The sequence below is a fragment of the Hemiscyllium ocellatum genome, chromosome 18 (genome assembly GCF_020745735.1).
Source record: "Hemiscyllium ocellatum isolate sHemOce1 chromosome 18, sHemOce1.pat.X.cur, whole genome shotgun sequence".
Lineage (NCBI taxonomy): Eukaryota > Metazoa > Chordata > Chondrichthyes > Orectolobiformes > Hemiscylliidae > Hemiscyllium > Hemiscyllium ocellatum.
The window spans coordinates 59,760,600-59,774,349 of NC_083418.1; the positions used below are offsets into that span (position 1 = coordinate 59,760,600).

Here is a 13,750-nt window from a genome sequence, read left to right on the forward strand (position 1 = left end):
CTTTATTTTGGATACTGCTCTTTTGAAAATCAGCTGTCGAATTACCCAGGTAATATATTTACAAAAGCACTTTTCCTACACTTAATGTACTTAAAAGAATTAGAATTTTATTCAGAGTGAATCTAGTCCCATGAAAAAAAACCTATAAGTAAATATGTCTAAGATTTTTGTTTCTTTATCAATCTGTGTCGTATTAATGCAGTAGCTATGGCTACTATATTGTGTGTAAATCAGGATTTATTTTAATGTAAGTATGAAATATAAAAGCATGACTAATAATCTGTTAATTTACATACTCACCCAATAATTTAGAAAACAGTTACTATGATATGTTGCAATTAATCCATCCAAGCTATGTTCAATCTGTTTAGACAGTAATAAGTCACAAGTGCTTTCAAGACTATGGCATAAATTTACAATGTATTCTACACTCTTTATTGAAAATCTGCTGCACGATGGTGTCGTTTAATCCCATATATTGGATATGAGCATCTTTGTAATAAGTCCATAATAAAAATAAACCTCTGGCTTACTATCGTTTTCTTAATTGTAAATCAGTTCCGTATTAGCAAATTACAAGTTTATGATTAAAATATACAGAAATAGCTACTGGTTTAACAATACCGATATTAACAATTTTAGTTTATAGGGCATAAAATAACAGGATTTCCTTCAAATATTAAATAAATTTACAAGTTTATTGAAAAAAGATGACCAACTTCCATGATCAATGTTATGTAGTTAATTCAACTATAGAAATTATGAAACCAGGTTAGATCAGGCTGTGCACATTTCTATTTAACATTTCACTGACCACATTATATAAAATACTGATCTATGTTGATTATTTACCTGCAGTCCTTTCAATTCTTCCTTCAATCCACTGATTTCTCTTTCTTTCGATTCCAGGCTAATCTGGAACTTGCCCTACAAAGAACAGTATAATTATCACAATTATCCAGTGCATGTTCAGACTTCTAAATAGAGATTAGCATGATTAATATACACAAAATAAAAGGAATAACCTCACTTATTTTAGAACTGAACAAAATTGACATTTATCTCCTTAAATATGTCATGATTTTTGTTTGAAGATACAGTTATATCCTTTATAAATACTGTGTTCATAAATATAACTGAAAGCTAATTTGAGAAGAAGGTACTTTCTGTTATTTATTAGTAATGAGCCATCAATTTTGTGGAAACCTGGAATGCGTCATTATTATGAAGGAATAGACTGTATTTGCTGTGAAAAAGCTATGTTAGGATACTCTATTTTCATTAAGGTTTGTTTTGATAAGCATTTTTGTAAAATCACTGATAGTAACAATTTCACCTAAGTGTCCTAATAAAATTAAGATATGGACAATTAATGTTGTGATACTAGTTATATCTAAAACTATCACAGAACTGAAATAATAATTACAACAGTAATCGAAACAAAAGACATAATAAACATTTACGTGCAAAATGGTCTCTTATACAGCTTTTACTATGCGTTTTAGTATTCTTAATAATAAGTAGTACCTTCTCCTCTTCCACTGCATTAATTCTTGTCTGAAACTATAAGGAAACAAATCCAGTCAATATCAAGGTATGATAAAATAAACATGAAACAAGCCCACATCATAACCATTTTTCACATGACAGCATTTTACTCTTACAGTTCATGGGCAATATGTGAGAAAATAGATTTGATTCCTGAAATTGAAAATTAAGGGATTTTGTTTACTACATTTCTTTTCAGGACTCTTATTTTAATTTGTTTCCATCCACACAAAAGCTTAGGGAGTAGACACCTGATAGAGTGAGGGCTAAATTTTACTAAAATTTAAATCAACAGTCAATTTTGACAGGTTTATGGAGATTTCTCTCCATGAGCTCTCGACATTTACTTAGGAAGATAGGAACACAGGGATTAGGAGTGGGAGTAGACAATTTAGCCCTTTGAGCCCTCTCTGCCATTTAACATGATCATGACTGATTTTACCCTGGTCTCAACTCCACTTTCTTGCCTGCTCCTATGGCCTTTTATCCCTCTCTGCATCAGAAACATATTTCTTTCTTGAATCTGTTGATTGATCCCGCCTCCACTGCTCTCTGGAGCAGGGAATTCCAAATTCACAATACTCAGAGATGTAGTTGCTCCTCATCTCAGTTTTGAACCTACCTCCTCTCACTCTATATCTATGACCTCTTGATCAAGACTGTCCAACAAGAAGGAACATCCATTTAAGTCCAACTTATCAGTTCCCGTTAGCACTTTATATACCTCAACCAGATCATTCTTCTAAGCTCCTGCGAGTACAAGCCAAGCTATTCAATTGCTCATTGTATGACAGCCCTTTTATCCCCTGGAATCAACTTCGTGATTCTTCTCTGAACTACATCCAGTGCAACCACATCCTTCCTCAAGTAAAGAAACCAAAACTGGACACTATGTCCCAGGTATGGTCTCACCAACACTTTATTTAATTGTAACAACACTGCTTTTATAATCCAGTCATTTGGCAATAAATACCAGGATTCCATTTGCCTTTCTTATTACATGCTGCACCTGCATACTCTGCCTTTGCACTTTGTGATTCATGTACTAAGATGCACAAATCCATCTGCACTGATGAACTTTTAATCTATTTCCCATTTAAAAAATAACTTGCTCTTTTAGTTTTCTGGCCAAAATGGCACAACCTCACAGTTATCCCCGTTAAACTCCATCTGCCAGCTTCTGGCCCATTCTCATAGCCTATCAATATCAATCCTTAAACTCTTCAGCTCCTCATCACTACCTGTTTTCTAACTTATTTTAGTACAGGTAGTTCTTCTATAACGTAATGACTGTGTTCTTGTGCAACCCACCATTACAGAAAAATTGTGCTTTAGAAACAGCGCTTAAAGTGTTGGTGATGTAATAGTGTTAAAGCCAACCAGTGTTTTAAAAATTTGCACTTTACGAACAGTATCCCCAATTCGTCAATTGCCTTACAGCAAATTCATGAACAAAATATGCATTATATGTATTATCCATGAACCTTGCTATGTTACACTCTGTTCCTGCATTTAGATCATTTATACAAATTATAAACAGTTGAGGTTCAAGAACTGAACTCTATGACAACACACTAGGTAGATTAGATTAGATTCCTTAGTGTGGAAACAGGCCCTCAGCCCAACCAGTCCACACCGACCCTCCGACGAGTAACCCAATTGGTGAATTATTATGGGAACTTCATATGTAACCTGGCCTCCATCCTGGCACTCTTACATCTGCCATTGAAAAAGGGTCTTGGAAATGGTCTCGTAACCAAGATGCAGCCTTTCAGGAAGCAAAGAAGTAGCTATCATTGTCTAAAGGTGTTGGCATACAATAATTCCAAACGAGATCTGGTGCTAACACGCGATGCCTCCCTGTGCACTATCAGGATTGTGTTGCTTCACAGGTGGTCCAATGAAAATAAATGACCAAGAACGTATGTTTCCCAGACTGTGTGCCCAAATAGAGAAGAAGGTTTGGTAGTCATTTTTGATGTGAGAAAGTTCCACAAAATCTTTATGGAAGTAAATTTACAATATTAACAGACTATAAATCCGTGCTAGGGCTACTCAAAGAGGACAAGGCCATGCCGCCCATAGCTTCAGGTTGAATTCAGCAGTGGGCTCTCATTCTAAATACATACAATTTACAAGCTGGAACACTGCTCGGCAGGTCAAGAAGCAAATACGGATACCTTTAGCTGGACCCCACTGACAGACCCTCTGCTCCCCATCACTTCAAGACTCCATTCTGGTTTTAAACTTTCTGGACATCCTTCCAGACCCCACTAACAAAATCAGACTGTGGACACAAAAATATCCAGTCCTGGCAAAACTAAAACAGTTGGTGGTGATGGGGAAAACAGAAGGGCCATCACAACCAGAACCGAAACCTTTCTGGTTCGAAATGGCATCAGGAACACCAATGCCAGAACAAGGCTCTGCTAAGCAAGAGAGAAATTTATTTCAGGGAATGAAGTCTGGTGTTGAAACTATGGAACTGGCCCTGTATGGGTAAGAGGCATGATTGGAACAAGGTCAGGTCTCTTGACACTCAGAGTTTAGGTGAGTGAGTCAATCCTGAACAAATATGTGGACCACATGAAAGCTGCAAATTTGCAAACAGGGCAGGAACAAAACATACCATGCCTCTCAGAACAGGCAAGTTCTTCTCCTCCATCCATTGTTGAAGAAACCTTGGAATCTTAGAGGGACACAGTGGATGCTGCAGCGTCGATGCTTTTACCAAGTGAAGAGGTTGAATTTCTTCCAAGACACACCAGGCACAAGAAACGAACTATGATATATATAACGGATTGATATACCGCTATTCCTGGACTGATTGTAATGGACCTGCATTGTGCTTTTTCATACACTCATGAGATGTGTGAGACACAAGCACAGCAAGCTTTTATTTTCATCGTTAGGTCCCCTTGAGAAAGTGGTGATGAACTGTTTTCTTGAATAACTGCAACCATTTGTGTAGGTACATCCATTAGGAAAAGAGGTCCAGTATTTTGACCCAGCAAGACTGAAGGAACTGAAGGTGATATTCTTTCAAATCAGGATGGTAAGTAACTTGGAGGGAACTTGTACATTGTGGTGTTCCCATGTGCCTTTGTCCTTCTAGATGGTAGCGGCCAAGGGTTTGAAGATGCTGTCTCAGAGACATTGGTGAATTTCTCCAGTGCATCTTCTAAATGGTACACACTGCTGCTATTCAGCATTAGTGATGAAGAGAGTGAATGCTTTGTGGATGGGGTGTCAATCAAATGGGCCACTTTATTTTAAGTTTCCTGAGTGCTGCTGGAAATAGCCAAGAAGTGTGGCGCTGGAAAAGCACAGCAGGTCAGGCGGCATCCGTGGAGCAGGAGAGTCAACGTTTCCAGCGTAAGTCCTTCATCAGTAATGATGAAGGGCTTATACCCGTAATGTCGACTCTCCTGCTCCTCAGACACTGTTTGACCTGCTGTGCTTTACCAGCGCCACATGTTTTGACTCTGATCTCCAGCATCTCACCATATACAAATGAACAATGTTACATAGGAGGTAAAAACAATGACTGCAGATGCTGGAAACCAGATTCTGGATTAGTGGTGCTGCAAGAGCACAGCAGTTCAGGCAGCATCCTAGGAGCAGCGAAATCGACGTTTCGGGCAAAAGCCCTTCATCAGGAATAAAGGCAGAGAGCCTGAAGCGTGGAGAGATAAGCTAGAGAAGGGTAGGGGTGGATAGAAAGTAGCATAGGGTACAATAGATGAGTGGAGGAGGAGATGAAGGTGATAGGTCATGGAGGAGAACAGTTGATCTTCCGTAATTACACCGGCACCTCTCCCCACCTCTTCCTCTGCTACATTGGCGCCACCTCGTGCTCCCGCAAGGAGATTGTGCAATTCATCAACTTCACCAACACATTCCACTCTGACCTTAAATTTACCTGGATCATCTCTGACACCTCCCTCCCCTTCCTGGACCTCTCCATCTCCATTAATGACGGCCGATTTGACACTGACATTTTTTACAAACCCACCAACTCCCACAGCTATCTGGATTACACCTCTTCCCACCCTACCTCTTGCAAAAATGCCATCCCGTATTCCCAATTCCTCCACCTCCGCCGTATTTGCTCCCAGGAGGACCAGTTCCACCACAGAACACACCAGATGGCCTCCTTCTTTAGAGACCGCAATTTCCCTTCCCACGTGGTTAAAGATGCCCTCCAATGTGTCTCGCCCACATCCCGCACCTCCGCCCTCAGACCCCACCCCTCCAACCGTAACAAGGACAGAATGCCCCTCGTGCTCACCTTCCACCCTACCAACCTTCACATAAACCAAATCATCCGCTGACATTTCCGCCACCTCAAAAAGACTCCACCACCAGGGATATATTACCCTCCTCACCCCTTTCCGCCTTCCGCAAAGACCGTTCCTTCCGTGACTACCTGGTCAAGTCCACGCCCCCCTACAACCCACCCTCCCATCCTGGCACCTTGCCCCTGCCACCGCAGGAACTGTAAAACCTGCACCCATACCTCCTTCCTCACCTCTATCCAAGGCCCTAAAGGAGCCTTCCAAATTCATCAAAGTTTTACCTGCACATCCACTAATATCATTTATTGTATCCGTTGTTCCCGATGCGGTCTCCTCTACATTGGGAAGACTGGGCGCCTCCTAGCAGAGTGCTTTAGGGAACATCTCCGGGACACCCGCACCAATCAACCACACTGCCCCGTGGCCCAACATTTCAACTCCCCCTCCCACTCTGCCGTAGACATGGAGGTCCCTCACCACCAGACATCTGGAGGAAGACCGCCTCATCTTCCGCCTCAGAACACTTCAACCCCATGGCATCAATGTGGACTTCAACAGTTTCCTCTTTTCCTCTTCCCCCACCTCACCCTAGTTCCAAACTTCCACCTCAGCACTGTCCCCGTGACTTGTCCCGCCTTGTCCGACCTGCCTATCTGCTTTTCCACCTATCCACCTATTTCACCTGCCTGAACTGCTGAGCTCTTCCAGCACATGCTCAATCATCTCATGCTAGCAAGCCTCAGTAAAGTGTATCCACCATTCAGTGTGATTCTGCTATTGGAAATCATTGATTAAATAATGCGGACTATACTAAGAATTACACTGGAAAACAATTTTAGATCATCAGTCAGGTTCTCAGTGTGATGCATGTGTATGTGCTAGAAGCTAAATATATAAATACTAAGGATAAAATAAAACGAAGAACTACATTGCTGGAGATCTAAAACTAAAAGCGTGTTGGGGAACTCAGGAGGTCTGGCAGCATAAGTGGAGAGAAAAATAGAGTTTATGTTTAAGTCCAGTTATCCTTCATCAGAACAGAGCAGAATGTTTCTGTTTTATTTTAAATATTAAGTCTGCTGTTTTCTTTGATGAAAATAATTTGTATATACAATTGCACCTTTTTTGAAAAAGGGGTCATTATGTTACATCCCCATAATAATGCCCAGACCAATCAGAATCTATCTACCTGGTCTAAGCATTACAATTGAAAGTTAACAATTCATACTACGTCTTCATGCCAATAATGGCTTAACCAATCAGCACCCTCTTCTCATGCTATATAAAATGGTTCTCTTTTTCTCCCCAAGTCTGTATCTTCATGCTAGATCTGATGAGTACAAGATGAAAAGCTTCAACTTCCCCTCCTTTAACAAAGAAGCTGCAGTTCTATCAATATTTTGATACATTAGCTAGAACCTTAAAAATATTACTTTTTAGTATAATCACATGACACAGGAAATCCTATGCTGTTAGAACAGAACAGAATAGAATGCCTACAATGTGAAAATAGGCCATTTGACCCAACAAGTCCACAAAGAACCTCCGAAGAGTTTCCACCCAAACCCATTCCCCTACCCTATTACACTACAGTTCCCCTGACTAATGCACCTAATCCGCACATTCCTGAACACTATGGGCAATTTAGCATGACCAATTCACCTAACCTGCTCATCTTTGGACTGTGGGAGGAAACCCACACAGACATGGAAGAAATGTGCAAAGTCCACACAGACAGACGCCCAGGCTGGAATCGAACCCAGGTCCCTAGTGCTATGATGCAGCAGTTCTGGCACTTTACCTGCTTAAATTATATTGATTCACTTAAGGTATATATAAATGTTGTCCAGAATGGACATTAAGTATTTTAATCCTGAAGTATGGCAAATGCATTTAAGTCTAATGTAATGCACTTAGTTTACGCAGCTACAATCAGTTACCTTTGAAATTATTTTACATGCATTGCAACGAATTGCTCCATCTTACACCATCACTGGTGGATTTGTTAATGTCTCTCAGTATGAGGCGATGGCAAAAAAAAATACAAGTTCTCATACATTAATTATACCCCATATTACAGATGATTGTTCATTTTCAACAGCGTAGTTAGTTTTTACAAAATTAGATTTTCATGATCATAAAATCATTATTAAATCTGTTTGTAAAATCTCATTGTGAAACAAAATGTTTTTGCAATCATAAAAAAACGGTACCTGCTTTTTTAGGACAGCCATAGCTTCTTCATGTTGACTAGACAACACATTGCACTGATGCTGCAATGACTCCTGTTTTGCAAATAAATATCAGTGAACCATATTGCATATTACAAATTACAGGTCAATAAATGAAGCAAACAAACACTTTATTTTATTAATTGAAGAACTTCAGATGCTGGAGATCTGAAACAAAAACAGAAAATGCTGGTCTAGCACTGTCTGTTGCAAGAAAGCAGAGTTAATCTTTCAAGTCCAGTGACTCTTCATCAGGAATGCTACCTCTACTTTCTTCCCACAGATGCTGCCAGATCTGCTGAGTTTTGCCAACAACTTCTGTTTTCACTTCAGTTATACACTGGCTAAACATAGATTGCAATATTTGGACCTAACTGTCAGTCATAACTATCAGCAATTATTAATTATTGATTTCTTAAATTCTTTCACTGGATATAGGTGTCAGTCTAGATCAGCATATTGGCTGGGAAGATAATGGTGACCTACATATCAAATATATCTACCTGTTCGAACATATTATGACATACTTCTGTGGCAGGTGGGTCTTGAACCTGGACTTTCTGGCTAAATACTACAACTGCACCAAATTTAGACTGTGTGGTAGATTATTGAACAAAATAACCTCCAGAGTCTCACAGTACTAGTTCATTTATTGAACCAACTTTGGCACAATCTATTCAAGGTTCTGAGATAGCACTCCAACCCAATGATGATTCATCAGATATAAATCGTGTAGATAGCATGTTTCTCAAATTCCAGAAATGTTTTGTTTTAATTATCTTGTTTTTTTTTAAACATTCCAAAAGTACCAAGAACCCTGTTACCACTCTGTATCTTTCCATGTGCCATCCTAACTCCTCTCCGAAGCGTATGCTTCATTCCCATCCTTGACTGAAACCCATTCCTTTATCTTTCTTAGTGGTATGGGTTCATCCTCACATTCTATTTTCAAAGAAGGTTTCAGGGTTAGTGCTGGTTCAGCCACGTTGCATTTTCAAAGAAACCCTGCTACATCAGCATGAGCACGTTTAACTGATCAGTTTAACTGTTTTTTTTTAATCTTACTACTTTCTTGCATAAGAATAAACGAAAAATGAATCTTAAATGATTTATATGATTATTGCTTATGCGGTTAGCTGAAACTCTCTACCTCATTCTAATACCAGCTGGAACTTCATGTTGTTTTAGATTAACTCATGTCATACCTAAATTTTCCCTTAACATAGGATCATATCAAAGAGATCCAGATAACAAATACTAAAAGAAAGACATCGTTGCATGTACTTGATAAATCATCAGTTTCCTCACATGGCTTCATAGCCAATGAAGTACTTTAAAGTACTGTCATTATTTTACTGTTAGAAAAAGCAGCCAATTTGTGCACATCACATTTCCACTAATGGCAATGCAATGACAAACAGGTGATCGGTTTTTGTGCTGTTATGTGAGGGGTAAACGTTGGGCAGACACTGAGGAATAACTCCCCAATTCTTCAAATTGATGCCAAGGAATCTTTAGCTGTCTGAGTATATCTTAGTTTAATATCTGATCCAAAAACAGCACCTCTGAATGTGCAGTATTCCCTCAACTGAGTGTTATCCTTGATGTTGAAGCTGAACATCCTCGAGTAAGATTTGAATCTAATGTCTTTTAACAGAGAGGTGAGTATACTATCAAATGACTCTTAGTTGACACCATGAAGGTCACAATTAAATTATAGCTCATCTGTCAAGAGATTATACGATGTTTTTATATAGACACAAGAATTTAAAAGCAAATCATAAAGCTAATTCAACATTTTTTTTTTAAATGTACTCATAGTACCTGGGCTGACCAGCTTTTATTGTCGGTCTCTACTTGCCCTTGAAAAGGAGGTGGTAAGCTGAGTTCTTGAAACACTGCAGCCCATGTTCCCACAATGCCATTAGGGAGAGAGTTCCAGGATTTCGACTGAGTAACACTGAAGGAATGGTATTATATTTCCAAGTCAGGACAGTGAACAGCTTAGAGGGGAACTTGCAGATGGTGGCATTTTCATGTATCTGCTGGCCTTATCCTTCTAGATCTAGTCATGGTGCATTCTAAGGAACTGTGGCAAATTTCTGCAGTAAATCTTATAAACAGTACACACTGCTGCTGCTACTGAATGTCAGTGGCGGAATAAGTGGATGGATGTTGACAATCAAGCTGACTTCTTTCTCCTGGGTCATGTCAAGCTTGAGTTTTGTCGGAGCTGCACTTATCCAGGCAAGAGTTGAGTATTCTATCACAGTCCTGACGTTCACTTGTACATGGTAGACAGGCTTTGGGGAGTCAGGAGGTGAGTTATTTGCATAGTATTCCTAGCCTCTGACCTGCTTTTAAAGACGGTGTATTTTTCTGGTGAGTTTCTGGTCAATGGTAACCCCAGAATGTTGACAGCAGGGAATTCATTGATGTCAAAGGCATTGAATGTTAGCGGTTAGATTCTCTCTTATTGGAGATGATCATTGCCTGGCATTTGTTTAGCATGAATACCACTTGCCACTGGTAGGCCCATTTGCTGCATTTACTGCTTCAATATCTGAGTGTCATGAATGGTGTCGAATATTGTGCAATCATTGACAAACATTCCCACTTCTGACCTTATGATAGAGAGAAAGGTCATCAATGAAGCAGCTAATAATTAATAATAGGTCTGTGATGTCCTCATAATTACGTGACCCCCAAGCAGTCCATGTCCAACTTCTTAGAGGCAAGTAGCATATAGCCACATGAGATTGGACAGTCTGGTACCAAAACATGGCTATGGTCATCACATTGTGTACAGTGGTCAGAGATGGAGTTGTACTTGTAATGCCTCATTTCGTGACTGAGTTCTGAACCCAAGACTTTAGCCATTCGAGGAAAGGCAGTGAAGGGGCAATATTGCATAACAGTTAAGAATTTGAAAGAAAAATTTTTGAAGTCACACAGGTGAATATACAGATTTTTTTAAAGAACAGAAGCCTGCAAGTCTAAGTTTAATAGGATAATGAATCTTATTTGTGCAAATTAGAGCTGTTTGCTGTGAACACTTTTCCGAATGGTTCCACAAATCATTAAGAGTGCAATGTGCACAACCCTCACCACATCTCACCAGAATACACGGAAATCAAATGAATAAAATACATTCTGAAGAATTCATACATAAATATATCAATTCCATTTTGTATGCCTAGTTTTATTCTCTTTTCAAACAATTTCTGTACGTATTTCTGAAATATCAACTAATACTTTGAATTAACAAACGGTAATCAGTTTTAAAGGTAATTTTTAATGAGTGGGTAAAGGAGTTAAGTGAAGGGTCAAACAGGAATTGCTCTTTTACCTTTTCACCCTGCAGGAACTGGTTCTCACTCTTAAAAGGAAGCTAGCTAGCTTTAAGTGAGTATCTGGCAAATATTTAATGTCTAACCTATTCCTGAGGTTTAAAACAGTACAGGAACTGAGGCAGGGTCAAGAAATACATTAAAAAGAAAATAATTATATAATTAAATAAAAAATACATTAAGGATGGCAAGATAGGTGATATATCACACTGCAATATGCAGGATGTCCTGCATACTAGTATGATTGGGGCAAACATATGTGCAATATTTGCAGTTCAAAGAGCGTTAGCTCAGAATCAACAAACCAGAGAATGATCTATAGATGCTATGATGCTTCAAGGAGGGGTTACATTACCAGGATTGTTGGTTCCAAGAGGTGACCACATACCTTAGGGTATAATCTTCTGATTTGATCAGTGGTCAGGAACTGCTGAGCAGGGCTCTAGCTGAGGCAAATAAGGAACACGGAGGCATGGAGTGGAAAAGAGTCAGTTTTTGTAACTGTCACAACAGTTTTGAGGTTTTTTTCACTTTGCTTAGATGCAAGTGGGGGCCTGCAAGGTGCATGAACTAACTGGCAATAGCACTGCAGTTCAAAAAGCTATTCAAGTAGGGGAGGAAGAAAAAGAATGTATTCATAGTAGGAAGCACCATACAGTACAAGAGATTGACACTGTTCTTTGCAGCAAAGAGTGAGAACCCAGAAAGATGTGTTGCCAGCCCACTCCCAGGATTTAGACATCTGCTCAAGACTGGAGAGGAAATAACAGAGAAATGGGGAGGATCCAATTGTTGTGGTCTATGTACATACCAATAACATATAGGCAGGACAAGGAAAGAGGTTCTGTATAATCATAATAATCACTACGAGGTGTGAGGTACCAAATTCAGTATCTTAAAGTGATAATCTCTGTATCAAACAAATGAAAACATGGCTCAAAGACTGGTGCAGAAGTGAATTCTGGTTCATGAGGCACAGGCCACCCAGTACTAGGGAAAAATGGAGGCTATACCTTTGACATGATCAACAGCTGGATTGTATTCTTGTGAGACACATCATTAAATAAATAGATGGGGTTTCAAAATAAAAAGTGAGAGCAATGAATCAAATTTGGGAAGGTGTGGCAAGTCAAAGATTAGAACAAGGGTAAAGAGCAAGGTATCAATATGGGAAATGACAAACAGATCATGACTGAAAAGGACAGTGTACTAATCTAGAGTAAATCTACAGGTAAGCTAGAGGTGACAAAAATCTTAAAAGGACAAAACTAAAAGTTTTGTATATGAACGCATATAGCATCCAAAACAGCATAAATAGAAATACATAAGCATAATTTGAGAGCTGATACACAAGACATGGCTATAGGATGACATAGACTGGGATCTAAATATTGAACGATTCATGACATTTAGAAGAACAGGAAGCTTGGTATTACTACAATAGAGAAGGATAACCCAAATTCAGGAAACCAGGATATAGAAGCAGATCGGGTAGAGATGAAAAATGATTAAGGCAGGATGTCACTTCGAACTCAAGAATGAAAAGCAGGAGCAGGTTGTTCAGCTCGTCAAGCCTGCTCAACCATTTGACATGATCATGGCTGATCTCAACGCGGAATCAATTCCACTTTCCTGCCTGCTGTCCACGACCCTTAAGTCATCACTAATTAAAAATCTAATTCCTCCTTAAATTACTAAATGTCACACCACCAACTGCATTCTGGGGTAATAAACTGCACAGATTCACAACCCTTTGCAAGAAGTAATTTCTCCTCATCTCTATTTTAAATCTGCTAGACATCATCATAAAACTATGATCTCTTGTTTTATTTTGCCCCACATGAGGAAACAGTCTTTCTGTATTTACTCCCTAATGGCCTGGTGGGTTTACCTACAGGACATGGATTACAACAGTTCAAAAAGGAGTTCACCACCAGGTTCTCAAAGGAGCCAGGGATAGGCAATTAATGATTGCCCAACCAGCAACACCCACATCCAATGAAAGAATAAAAAAAGTTTGTCAATCTCCTTTAGCATCTTAGGTATCTCACATAGATCTCCTCTCACTCTTCTAAACTCCAGAGAGTATAGGGCTAAACTGCTCAATCTCTCTTCATAAGACTAATCTCTCATCTCTGGAATCAATCTGGTAAACATCCTCTGAACTGCCTTCAATGCAACTACAGGGGACCAAAATTGTAGGAGGCAATTCAACTCCTCAAGCCTGCTCCACCATTTGACACAATCATGGCTGATCTCATATCAGAGTCATCACTAATTTAAAAATATATCTCCTCAAATTTACTCAATGTCACAACATCCA

At 39.3% G+C, this 13,750-nt stretch overlaps 1 protein-coding gene across 1 annotated transcript in view; it reads right to left on the reverse strand.

The window, feature by feature from the left end:
• The window catches only part of LOC132824314 (coiled-coil domain-containing protein 73-like), a 128,741-nt gene that overhangs the window by 81,940 nt on the left and 33,051 nt on the right, over positions 1–13,750 (reverse strand). The window contains exons 4-6 of the mRNA XM_060838660.1: positions 8,060–8,131; positions 1,528–1,563; positions 853–927 (exon numbers count right to left, since the gene is read on the reverse strand). Of these exons, the coding sequence (XP_060694643.1) occupies positions 853–927; positions 1,528–1,563; positions 8,060–8,131 (183 nt within the window). The remainder of the gene's footprint in view (positions 1–852; positions 928–1,527; positions 1,564–8,059; positions 8,132–13,750) is intronic.